Source organism: Hemiscyllium ocellatum, chromosome 5, assembly GCF_020745735.1.
Source record: "Hemiscyllium ocellatum isolate sHemOce1 chromosome 5, sHemOce1.pat.X.cur, whole genome shotgun sequence".
NCBI classification, from domain to species: domain Eukaryota; kingdom Metazoa; phylum Chordata; class Chondrichthyes; order Orectolobiformes; family Hemiscylliidae; genus Hemiscyllium; species Hemiscyllium ocellatum.
This window is the reverse complement of record NC_083405.1, coordinates 26,046,458-26,060,512: the sequence shown is the minus strand read 5'-3', so window position 1 is coordinate 26,060,512 and position 14,055 is coordinate 26,046,458. Positions and strand designations below refer to the sequence as shown.

The 14,055-nt window shown below is 40.0% G+C and overlaps 1 protein-coding gene across 1 annotated transcript in view; it reads right to left on the bottom strand.

Moving 5' to 3' along the window:
* pde11al (phosphodiesterase 11a, like) overlaps positions 1-14,055 on the bottom strand; it is a 295,860-nt gene that overhangs the window by 14,611 nt on the left and 267,194 nt on the right. Inside the window, exons 17-19 of the mRNA XM_060825345.1 lie at positions 13,033-13,096; positions 10,917-10,991; positions 726-809 (exon numbers count right to left, since the gene is read on the bottom strand). Coding sequence (XP_060681328.1) covers positions 726-809; positions 10,917-10,991; positions 13,033-13,096 — 223 coding nt within the window. The remainder of the gene's footprint in view (positions 1-725; positions 810-10,916; positions 10,992-13,032; positions 13,097-14,055) is intronic.

Genomic DNA, 14,055 nt, shown 5'->3' with positions numbered 1-14,055 from the left:
TTACCAAGTGTTCCAGTTCAGAGTTGTTCACCTTCACAACCTGTGCAGGCAGGCACAGTCAGCTGCAAATAGTGGAGTACTGAGAGAGACTGACTGTGGTTTCATGGCATGATACAGGATTATTATTACTAATTACTGGCAGGCTATTACAACTATTATTACCAGTCCAATGTAGCCTATTAATGATTTTACATACGTGTTACTGTTGGCTATGAGTGGCATCTTGAGTATTGCCATTTTATTATTAGTTATCAGTGTAATTTCAATGAGTTACCATTAGCTACTGGTCAAAGTATCCCCATCTCTGGTTCTTCTCTGTGAAATACTCTCTACCGTTAACTTCCTACCTTTGCCCGCTCACTGGAGTTCTCCTAGAACTTGTTGCACACTGATATAAAACTGGGCACAAAGTAATTCACTCCAAATAGTATTGGGTAAATGCAATAACATTTCGTCGAAGTCATGGGATCAGGTATCACAGGATCAAGTGTCATGTGACAAATCATGGGTCAGAATATTATGTAATCAAAACTCAACACGCGTAACTAAAAGATTCAAATGCACATTGAAAAATACCTGTATTTTCTTTAAACGATATGTTCCACAACATTTTAATTATTTTAAAAATCAGTTCATATTTTAAAAATCATTTTAAGAAAACTGGCTGAGGTGGAATAACTCAGCACAATACAAAGAAGCACAGTTAGTTTCATATTTCAAAGTACCTCAAACAGTGGCTTGCAGATCCCATCAATCCATTCCAGTTGTAACCCCGGCAACTCATCCTTCCTGTTTCGGTCAAAGATAGCCTGTAGAATATTTGCAAAGATAGAATTGTGTTTCAGCACACGTCCAAGAGTGCAGTTACTGCAGGACCTGACATTCACGGATTGCTAATAGCAGTAATAACTCAGAGTTTTTCATGAATTTTTACCTACATTTTGCATGTTCACTATCAAGGTCAAAAGATTAATTCATTGCTCACTCCATGCATGTATGATTTTTGAGCAGGAAGATGCATTAATTTTGTTAAAAGCAAACAAAATAATGAAAGACTCCTAATGAAGGGAAATTATAGCACAAGTCAAATAAGGTGTTGACAACCTATAAATCATCCATCCCTAGTGTGCAATTTATAATCAAATTATGAGTGCAGTTCAGCAGGATGCATTTGCCTACACATCAATGTATTTCACTTGGTGTCAGCTGTGACATTATTGTAGGCAGGCTGGTTGCCTCAGACCACAATATTTAAATTCGCAAAGGCTTTTTAAAAAAAAACTGCATTAGAAGCACAGAAAAATGACAAATCCCTAGTTTGTTTACTGTAACTGAAGACTTGTTTAAAATGATACTCTTGTGGAAGTGTGAACATCAAAAATGCAGCAAGTTGAAAAGTAGGCCTATATAAATAGCTGGCACAATAATCACTGTGACAGCTGTTAAAGGTCACATTAGAACTCACTTTAATTGGCCGTCTTAGCCTTGTCCCCAGTGAACACGTGGGATCACAGCAAAAAAACTGCGAAGGATTTAGCACTAACGTGAGACCAGTTCCTCACTCATAAATTGTAACAGCTGATCCAGAAATCAGAGGGTATGGAATAGACTGGATGTACCAAAATGCTGAAGATGGTCTTCTGAGAATCAGCTAGATATGCAATTTTATTGTAATACATAGACCGCCCAGTATTGTCACACCTGATTTAAGAGTCCTGACTGTAATATCACAGGACAGAGAATGGTCAAATAAATCTATTCTATAGAATCTTCATCCAGGATGTGAGGTTCAGAAAGCTTCCTATACAATTATATGGAAATTACATTTTAAAATGTATGCCCAATTGTAAACGTTGCATACCTATCTATTCCAAAAAAAATCAAGTTGTTTTTGGGAAAAAAAAACGTATTTCATATAAAAGTGTGACGATGCATTTTGAGTCTTTTTTACATTATTATTAGCTCTTTTTAAAGCAAATTATATTCGATTTGCAACCTTTGATTTCTAATGAAAGTTATTCTCTGGCACCCACAGATGGTGTTTTGCTTCCATATGCCCTAAAGCAAACAAACACATTGGATAGAATTTTCCCATTTGCAGTTCGAGCTGTGAGAAGCAGAATGACTTTTCTCACAAAATCTTCCACTCTTCACTGCATTCAGTTGCACAACTGGGCTCTCAGGTGCCTTTCTTGAGGAGCTGGATGACTAGAGAGGTGTAAAGGCTTTCACAATGCTAGCACCACCTCAGACACCGCAATCCAGGTATTGGCTGGCAGAGTGTGGTGCTCAATCAGTACTGAATATACAGCCCAGAGGAAAGCTCTCCATTTCATGAACAGGGACCTGAAAATGTTGGTGGGCAGGGTGTTAGAGAGAAGAGGATTCACAGGAGGCCATACCACCAGACCAAGGCAACCACATGACAGTACAGGTCAGTACAGTGTGCCAAGATAATTGGGAAGCCCAGCAGTTTAGGAAGACCACCAATGGTCTTCTTTGCTTCACAAGGGTAAGAATCACTATCATCTTCTCACTGCCTTGCACTCACAAGGCAAATACTCTCTTTAACCTTGCCACATTTGCACATGCTTCCCACCAGGGCTCACGGGGTCCAACTCTCAATCGCTTGCATATTTCAAGGGCTCTTGCCCACTTCATCCTCCCAAACTATCAATCCTTCTTGACCCCTGCACTTCCAACTCGCTCACTGGGACACCTCATCATCTCTCCTGCTCGTGTTTCACAACTAACAGCTCTTCTCTCATACTCACTTCTTTTGTTCTATGAAGCGAAGGGAAAGACTATCAAGTCGGCTCTTCAAGTCAGCACCAACCCTCCAAACGTCATCCCATCCAGATCCACCATGCCACACCCTATCCCCATGATACTGCATTTGCCGTGACTAATCCACTTTACCTGCACATCTTTGGATTGAGAGAGGAAACCAGAGCACCTGGAGGAAACACATGCAGATACGAGGAGAACGTGCAAATTCCACATAGACAATCACCCAGGATGGAAGTGAACCCAGGTACCTGTGCTGTGCTAGCCAGTGTGCCACCCATTGTAAGAAAATGAGCCACCCACAGACCAATGTCTCCACTGCACCTCAAATGGCTTGCACTTGACCTGTAGAACTAACTGTGGCCTAATCGCTGGACTGCAATGACACGGAACTCTAGATTCTTATAGGACTATATGATTGACCTTGACCAACCACCTGGACTACAATAGGAAGAGTCCCTTGACTCAGTGTAGCAGTATCCCATAGCAATCTTCAGCCCACTAAGGAGTAACCCCTCTGACTTTCACACATGGCCGTTTGATTGAAACAGATACAGCGTATTTACATCATCATCATCGTCTGTGATATTGATGTGTCATTAACACCTCCCGCCCCCTTTGACAGTTCAATGTGATGCATTGTGACATCAGTTACCTCTTCCTTTGCACCAAAAAGTAATGTAAGCCATAGAGGCTGACAGCCTCTAAGGAAACGCAAAGTGTATGAAAGCACAAAGAAATAAAGCTAAGAGCCATAAACTTCCACCCATGCTATGCCTGTAGATTATTTGCAACACCAAGATATACAAACAAGGAGTTCAGATTTCTGTTATCAACTTACTTTCCAAAAGCAAAAGTAGAGACCAGTTTTACAAGGAAAAAAAATAATTTTCATTTATATAGCATCTCGAGTCTTCAGGTTGTTCAAAATGTTTGGTGAATTGGACATGTTAAATTGTCTATAGTTCTAGGGATGTATAGGTTGGGTGGATGAACCATGGGAAATGCAGCAGTACAGGGATAGGGTGGCGGGCGGTTGCTGGGTGAGATGCTCTCCGGAGGGTCTGTCTGGACTCAATAGGCAAAATGGCCTGCTTCCATACCATAGGGATTTTATGATTCTATGCTTCCTAGTCAATAATTTGCATTTGAAGGGCAGTTACTCTTATCATATAATTAAACGTGACAACGAATCGGTGCTTGGAAGATCCTACATTTAAGCAATACATGAATAATACTTCAATTCATTGAATAATAAATACACTGCTTTATGATGGGGGTTAAACATTGCCATCATATCAGACTAGTTGGTGCCATAGGACCTTTTATGTCCACCTGAACCAGTGGTACAAGTGTTGTTGCAGCATCCTGGAATGCTACTTTGGTGGTCTCTCCAATTGTCCTAGAGGACTTTATGTTTTGTGATAGCTTAAAGTGTAAATGTAACAACTTGCACTGGCTCCTCAAAACTTGGCACTGCATGTCTGATCTGAACAGCTAAATGGGCTCTTGGTTTAATAACTTCAATAATGTACTACCCACTCAGTACAACAATTGCATTCAAATCCTGGGGCCTAGGCTCATCCCACGTATTCTAATGAGAGGTGAGAGTGCTACCAACTGAGTTGAAATGATAACCAACTAATGAGTTACCCTTTATTTGCTGCAAGTGGAGTTGCTGGGTCACATTATTCATCACATCGGCTGGACTGGCCACCACAAAGAAAGGGAACTCTTATATAGGACAGGAGGGAAAATCATTTGGATTCTGTGTGTAATCCTCCCAGATTCTCCTTTCTGATCTCAGGCAATGCTTAGTGGTAAAGACACAACTCTAGGACTTTAAGGTAGATTCTTTGCAAGTAGTTGATGACATTATTACACATAACAAGTAAATAAATTGTTGTTCCCTTTTCACAGTAGAAAATCACAGGTCATAACCATCACTGTATCACAATGTCTTGGAGCTCCACTGTGCTGCACTATTGTTCTGTACTATAAAGATGTGTTTTAGCTTTAAGTGCAAGTGAAGAACATAAAGGGACCAGGTTCAAAGATTTACTATGTATGACAGGGTGAACAGCCGGAATTCATACACACAGTAATCATGACACTTTCACTGAAATATCCTAGGTTAGTAATTGCTGCCACTGATATTAATTCAGCACTGCAGTAATTTCTAGCCTAGCTCCCAGGTGATGTCATTGGTGCTCAGCAGTTAAATGAAAATATTTAGGAATATTACAAAAGTAGACAAAGGAAAGCATATGAATGTCTATTTTAATCTTAATTCCCTGGACCTGTTTGATTTTTAAATGAGCACTGATGGTAAAGCTTCTTCTTTAAATATTTTGACACAATATGGGATTGTTGTGAATTCATATACATGACAGGAACATACTTGGCAAGCATCCTCAGTATCACACTGAGCTGGACCATATCAGATCTTTCAACGTGCTGCACTATTATCAATGGGAAAGAATATTGCTGCAAACCTTCTTCACACTGGGCCGAAACACAGAACTGAGATGTCAGATAATAACTCTCCTGTATGTCCAAATGGAGGAAGTAAAATAGAAGTGATTAAAATCTGAAGTAACCCGCTGGCACCCAGGTTAGGAAATGTCAGCTAGGACTGTAGCTGCTTCAAGTCCAATCGTGCCAAACGCTTGATGAATTAACAACCAGGCAAGATTTTTCTCAGCTCTACTGGGCAAACTGGAGCCATGGAATCAATCTTCCTCTGGCTGAAGTTTACATTGGCTTCAGGAGTCAAATAAGAGATTGTTGATTTACTGTTAACTCAAGCCAAATCTAATCTGGCGAAGCTGCATTTCACATGAGAATTCAAAGCATTTGGTGGGATATCAGATACTGCTCTCCTCCCTTATGGTTGGCATAAGGTGCACTTTGTGATTTCTAGCCATAGTTTAGTGTTACCATTTCAGTAAGTTTTCTAGCATCAATAAATTGAGTAAAAGGACAGAATATTCATGATATATTTCTCTGGCATCATTTTGCTTTTAGATACAGAAAGATTAACTGAGTAATTTTCAGACTAAAGATGTAATATTTAGCTCAGGTGAGGTATGGATTGCTCAGGATAGCTCAAAATGAGTGGGATGTGACTAACAACAGACTAACCCCTGTACTGCAATTTGAGAAAAAGTGCTTAATTTGCTTGACATCGTGGCACAATACACCTATCAGCTTTATGTGATACAAAACAGGCATTAATCTTCAAGAAAAGTTTTCCAGCTGGGAAATCTAGTTGTAATCTGGTTTCATTTGGCTGGACAGTAGGCCTAACCAAACACTGAACAAAAACAGAAATTGCTGGAGAAACTCCACAAGTCTGCTGGTGTCTATGGAGAAGCATAGAGAGGTAATGTTTCTAGTCCAATGACACTCCCTCAAAACATTAACTCAGTTTTCTCTCCACAGATGCTGCCAGACCTGCTCCAGTAATTTTTATTTCAGAATTCCAGTTCTAAAATACCAGTTGAGCGGTGTCTCATTGTTAGCATTCTAATTAAGTCAGCACGATTGAATAGTTCTAAATTATTTTCAGTTCAAAGTGATTGACAAACTAAAATACATTTCACGTCTCTTAGTAAATGTGTTCCTTGGTGAAGTAACACAAATGTATGTCAATTAATTAATTTTTAAAACCAATATGTATTTGAATTTTAGGGAGAAACTGTGACCCTGTGGGAAGAATTTTCCCAGCCCCCGAATGACACAGAAATAGTACGTCACTTGGGATAATATGGTGAGGTCAGAAAAATGAGATTCTCAATGTCAAGAACTTTTGTTTTCAACTTTCAACTCAAGGTGCGAGAGGCGGAGTGGTTAAAGACGTTCACCTACTTCCTATGCTGAGCAATCTCCAGTTGGCTGAGACTGCTTTAGCTTGGGTACCAACCTCAGATCAGGTTTGGCACTGTCTGTTGGTATGACTCGTTATGGGGGATGAAGAAGTTCTAGCTGTGACCATTCTGTTCAATTGGAGCTCCAGGATGCAAAGCAAGGTGCAATTTCTCTTGTCTGTCATGCTCAGGGCAAAGAACAGGAAGTGTGCATGGACTGACACTGCTTATTTGGGTGCACAACAGCCCCTTAAATATGGTGCAAACGCCAGGGATGCTGGTCAATTCTGAAATCTCCAGTGAGTTGTTCCAGGAACGGTGAGTGGTATGATGGGGAGAAAATCAGATGTGATATTCTCCATGAGGACAGAAACACCACTTAATGCAGTGGCGTTTTAAAGATACAGCAATAAAACCCACATGATCTCACAGCAACAATCACTCCACCAGACTCACATGTATTCGAAAAACCATAGTTTCGCTCTGCCCCTGAAGAATGGCAAACTGCACAGCAAATGAAGTGGGACACATAATAGTGAGAGTCAAATACATGCAACTGCAACCCTCACTGCTTTCTAATGAGTTTCTCATCTTGCTATTGAAAGCTGGGGTGGAAAATCTTTCTCTGATACTGGACCCACCTCCCACCCAGGCTCATGCTCTACCATTCTCATTAATCCATTCAACATCCTCCCTGCTCACCATCGCCCAGTCCAATCTGTAATCCCACTAACCATTTACACCCCCTGGGTGTGTGACCTACTCATTCTCTCAGGAAACCATCCCCACCCACCTGAACCAATAGTAAGATCTGTACATCCACTTTCATCTATGGTAATACATGAGAATAGTCCACACTGGTTCAGAAAGAGTCGGGATGGATGGACAGCTGCTTTTCAACTGGCTCCTCACTTGACTGTAACTGTCCTAAGCATAGTTCTTTGGCTGGATTGAGGTTTGCTGACAATCATTAAGCTTACTTCCTAGCTTTGATCTTCTCTAAGCGGCACAGCAAGGCAGCAGTAATATCAGCCTGGTATTTCTGGTTGAAAGAGCAATGCACTAAAGACAAAGCAGGCCAATGCAAGGCAAGGAAGCTGCAGGCATCCAGGTGGGTTCAAAGTGAATGAGTGCCATGATGGTGAGTGAAGAGAGTAAAGAGCCCAGAGATGCAGCCGGCTCAAGTTGATGAGCTGGGTAGATGTCCCTGAGCGCACAGTGTCCTTGCTGCTGCTTTACAATGCAAGTTGCCTGTGCAGCCAAGGTCCATCACTGGAGTGCAGAATCATCCTGTTTGGGAATTGGAGATGTCCCACTGAGTTGGTAGAGGTTGGTACACATTGAATGCCAATGTGCATGGATGTGGGTTGCACATGGCTGGTACCCATGCAGCATACCCTAGATGTTGGTGCCTGGTCTCCAACCTAGATGTCTTTTGGAGCAAGCTAATTGTGTTGAACCCACTAAAACCTCACTCTGGTTTCTGGTTCCACAACAAACTGTGGTAAGTATGACTGCTAACAAGATGTTTAACCAACAGTAACCAGCATCAAGTGTAAACTCACTGCTGCCTGGCAAGAATCTTGCCATGTTGTTTGAGAATATTTTGCAAGATGCAGTGAGTTGAGCTTGATGTCAAGAAGGGCCTCATTGAGCATTCTGTCCAATTCTATCACTTACCTTGTTATGGCCCACGTTACTGAGAACCTAGCAAGGCTCTGCCCTTGATAGCAACAATTCCTGCCAAGAAAGTCAGAATGTGCGCTTGATGGTTCCAACTTACCAGTTGATCCTTTGAGCTTCTATCTCAGTCAGCTGACCACAACATTTCAAAACACATTCTAAGGGCAGCTCAACATATAAAAGGGTGAAGACGATAAGAGTATTACATTATAAGGGGCAGTGCTGGGGGTGTATTTGGTTATCAATGGCTTTCAATCACCATCTTGCCTTCAATGAGGGAGGAGGTTGTGTGAGGAGACAGTGCATAACAACGTTTGGCATACTGAGTTGTATTCCTGTGGCCTGGGGGATAAAATGAGGAGATGAATAGTTCAGTAGAAGAGTTGGGTGAGAACATCAGGAAGATCAAAGTCAAAGAAGTTGACAGGGATGGTAATGCTGAAAGGAACATGAAGTTTTGAGAGGTCACTAAGACTGAGAGGTTGAGCCTGCAATACCCTCTGTGTAATACTTTCTTTGTACACTTCCATTCTCATGCAAATGCTCAATCAAAATAGAAAATGGCTGCTACTGCACTTAGAATGGCAAGAGTACATTTTTATTCTCTCTCTGATGATGCAGTCTACTTTTGTGTGATTCGAAGCCCTTCAAGAGACAATTGCATTAAATAGACACTCATACAATTCATGATCAATAAATCTGTTTTCATATAGCTCTGTATTTGGACCTCATCCACCAACTTATCTTGTTGACTAAAAATACTGACCACAAGCAATCTTGACAATTTCATTCACCATTACAAATGAATCCTACTATCGCTGTGAAGCACAAGTAATATCAGACGAGCTGTTTCAACAATCACAATTGCCTTCCAAGGTTTCAGAGTCTGCAGAATGTGTTCAGGATCATCATTAACCTCCAGGGCATTTGGAGCAGTCTCCTAACATGAAGTTGCCAGCTACTGGTGCACTCATGACGATTCAGGATTGGCACAGTCACTCGTCTTTCATGGAATGCCATGCATTTGAGAGACAGGCAATTGCAGTATGGCAATACCCTGTTCACAGGAGCAGTTGCAATATGTCATAATGTCTTGAGTATCAGCAATTCCACACTGTCCTTCCACTGGGGATGACAAGGGCATTAAGAAGTGTCCTCCACATCAACTTCTCATGCAGGTCACGTCTGGGGTTTCATTGCAATACTATTCAATTGAGTCACGCTTGGATTATTTGCTCCAGACAATTGAAGGGATCACAATGCAACGGGATGGTCAACGAGGATTTGGGATTGTATTGATTAAGACAATGAGAAATGTTCTTGAGACGAACTGCTCCTTCAGAATCCTACTGCGCAGCAGCATCAGCTTAAGCATCACAGCATTTCACTGTGAACTTCATACAACTTCTTTCACTGACTGTAAACTTCTGGGATTTGCAGAGAGCATCCCCTGTGTAATCCAAATTGCAAATGCAGTGCATCAGTTGAAGTTTTCACGTTCATCCTGTTGTTTAACAAAAGGTAAAGCTACAAGCTGATGGAAGCCTTCACAACATCTGATGCTTTCTCGTTCAGTCATCATGACATTTCACGTCAGTATGGTCACTATGGAAAGGATAGCGGTTATTCAGGCAGGGTTAGAACATTACATGGCCTGAAGAATGGCTAGCATCTCAATCTTCATTCCTGTAGCTGCAGCTAAAATGACTGTCACTCACATGATGAAAAATTAACATTTATTCATAAATGCAGTAACTTATTTATAATAAAATTCACTGGATTTCAGGCAGGATTGGAGAGGCCAGGTTCCTCTGGAGAGTCCTGAGACTTCTATGGGACTTACCTGTGCTTTTGCCTCTGCTGAGCAGCAGTGAGTAGAATGATAGACTGTTGATCTGTGTATATATCCACCAGACAGAGTGTGTTCAACCTGCATCTTCATAGCAGCCACAACCTATTCACAGAGGCAACCAGATGATTGCATATCTCAGGCAACATGGTGCAGATAGTGTTGCTGGTCAGCCTTCAAGTTAGTTTCCTGAATGCCACTGACAAACATGTCTTCTGTTCTTCTGCCTACTTCTTGACTTTAATGACATACACCTCTTTTGCCTGGGGTTGAGCAGGTTTAAACATGGCACCATCCAAGGTTCTGGCAGTGATAAGTACTTAAACCTTTGGCAAGTGCAGGATAGTGCAAGTTTAGCATCATAGTGGTATAGAGTATACATAATGAGATGAGCAGTGGAAAACTGTGTGAGGTAACTCACAAGAGCTCACAGAGAAAAACCCTCCGTGAGACTCCCTGATATTGGCACAACCAATTTTTGGTCAAACTCAACCCAAAATTCCCCACAGAGAATAAGTGAAGCATTTATTGAAAACCTAAAAAAAGAACAGATTTGGGGTCATTATTATACAACCAATTTTTAATTATTTTGAGAAACATAAATCAATGTTGCAAGTCTGCAGATACAGTAATGTGTGACATTGATAGAACGAGTGATTGGAGACAACAGAAAACCAAAGTCAAGGTTTATCTTTTAAAAAACCCTGAATTAAAAATGTAATACTTACAGCTGGTGTTAGCTTCAGTTCAACCCTCTCTCTGTCCCCTTGTTCAAAGAATTCACTGGTTACCAATTCAGCTACCTACAATACATAAATGCAAATGCTCTAGAAATTTATTTGGACTGATTTCAGATTGACTAGACTGGTTTAAAAATGACAAACCAAGTTCACACACAGTTTCTCACTCCATGCACTGTTACCTGCCTTTTCTGGCCAGGAAATATAAGATTAGTAGTGACCTATGTTTTGTCCAATCGTTTGTGGATTCTACTACATCTATATCTGGCACAGAGACAGAATTGAAACTTGAACTTCAGTTGTTTAAGAGCTACAGATCTTCAGGACGGGCAGTTGTCAAAGACCCGAAGCTTTGGTGATGAAGTAGGACTATTTTTTAAAAAAACAGTGCGCAGAACACATGTTCCTAATAGTCACTTTGGCAGACACAAGTAAATATAACCAATCTCTCAGTTTTCTCACAATGGTTATGCATGTTTGTCAAACGTACAGCAAAGGGCTGTGATGTATGCTGAACTCTTCCAAAAATGCCATCATGTTACTGGTGATGAAATTGTGGTGAAGTTCTTTATGCCTTCTTGTGACAATAATAATTTCCCTTTAATAAAGAGCAACATTTGAAAATCAATACCTTATCGCACAGAAATCACTAGTCATGTAAATAGGACTGTGCAATGTTGCATATGTAAATAGGTCCTGGTATAGTTAAACCGATTGCTTCATAATTCACAAAAAGAATAAATCATTTTTCTGTCACCCTGAATGAGATTAGGTGCAATATCTCAAAGAGCAATTACTTTTCTTTATCTAATTTACAGGGTGCAGTAATTAACTTAGGACATTTTTTTGTACTTGATGTCCACATCATGATATTGAGTGGGTGCTTATTGCTTACGCCGAAGGCACTATGAAAATCCTGAAATATCATAGAACATAACAGGGTTGGTTCCTAGAAGAGCACAGGCTGTATATACAATCTTTGGCAATCTCAGAAAAGATGTTCCAAAGTGGTTAATGTACATACTACTGCAGCAGTAAGAGCAAACTTTTTGTCACTGAGTGAAACATTGCACTTTCATCAGAGTCCAATTTAATATTCAAATTTAATTTGCATTTGTTGCTTTTATACTTAGTTTGGAATTAATAGTCTTGAAATAGAAGTTTTAAAGTTTAGCTTTATCTGGGTCATTCATCTTGTTCCTGAGATACTTTAAATAACATGATAAATGCACACGTTCCAAAAGCAGAGCAAACTCATGGATTCCTGGAGATTTGCTTTATTGAGGACAACAGCCTCTTTCTGGACATTTTATCCCTTCATTTTGCAAATGTCGGCATCATTACGTGCATGGTCAAATCATGGGAGGAAAAGAGGAATTTCGATATTGCTTTGATAAAGCAGAGAAGCAGTGTTAACTAACATTAGTTGCACAAATAAAAATGCAGATTTGCACTAGAACAGTGATCATACCACATTTGAAAGACCATTTATTAAAAAAACATTTGTAACTGCACAAGTATGAGAACCTATCCAGAATATTAACTTTTGCAGCAGGACCAAAATGTACTTACAGCACAACAGTCCATGATAAATTGTCAATATTGCAAACAGTGTACAACTGGAGGCTAAACTCAATTATTGTTGAACTCCTACTCAAATATAACATTTTCCTTCCATAATTTATGCATGTCACTTTCTTGGCACATAGTATCCAATTCGATATTGATATTCTGAAGGTTAAAAAAAAACCCAAAAATTCAGATGCTAGGAATTGAAAAGAAAACAGAAATTGCAGGAGAAACTCAGCTGGTCTGGCAGCACCTGTGGAGAGAAAGCAGAGTTAATGTTTCGAGTCCAGTGACTATTGTTCAGAACCAGATCTTAAAAGTTAACTCTGCTTTCTCTCTACAAGTGCTGCTAGACTTGCTGTATTTCTCCAGCAATTTCTATTTTTATATTCTGAAGCCACTTTTAAGCAACAAGGGAACTTGAGAATATCAAAGGAAGACTGAAAATCAATGTATGACTTTAAATCTATTAACACTACATCTTTAGTACACTTTTTATACCACATCATAATGGGGAAAGGCTTCTGGTACTCACCTGCCGCGAGATCTGCCAAGGTTTTGTAACTGCGCCTAAATCACACGCTGTCATCAGCATAGATCTGATGTTGTCAAAATAAAATGCAGTAGTCATCTCATGGCTACTCATGACAAATGAAATTGAATGTGCCTGTAAGAAATGCTGGAACAATTTGAGCTTGATCATTACAAAAACATTTTAAATGCTTTATTATAATTTATTTGCTCCTTTCTATTGGAACAATGCACCTTTTTCCCCTCCCCTCTGGATTTTCTTATTACATTTTCTGTTCAACTGAACTACTATTTCTGAATCCTGTTACTTCACTGTTGCTATGGTTAGCTGCCTCTTGGATACACTGCGTGGCTGGTTGATGAATCCAGGGAGCAAGGCAGGAGCAAGGCACAGGTTGCACAAGTGAATTTCCCAAATAATGTAATAAACATTACATCATGTCAATAATTCTTAATTTCATTTCTTAGCAACCTTGACTATCATCCAGAATTTCCTTTTTTTTAAAACGCCTGTAGTTTTCCATAGACGACAAACAAGGTAATAGGTGAGAAACAGTCACCATTAAAGTAATGAGTGGTTCCAATGTTATCACGTACCCTCAGCATGAAACTCAAATAGTTTATCGATGTCAAAAGAACTCTTTCACTGAATTATTTGAGAACTATTGATGGATACTTGATTTCTATTCTCATAAAGAACCCACTAAAGCAACATAAATTCTTGGAACTGATAGAGTCAGCAATGTTGGTAACAACTGCAGGAAATAATGTTCCCTGCCGCTCACTAGTTAACTAAGCAGTCATCCACCAGCGTCACTTATTCAACTAGACAAGCACTCAATAAGTTGACCATAAGGGCCATCAAGATGGAGAAGTCCATGACACACATAGACCAAATTCAAAATATTCATGGAACAGCATTTGTATCATGACCTGATAGAGCAAATGTGCTGTAATAATTACTAAGAATGGATGCGTCTCTTCAAATTCGAAATACCCTAATGTTCAGGCATTGTAAATGAAATCA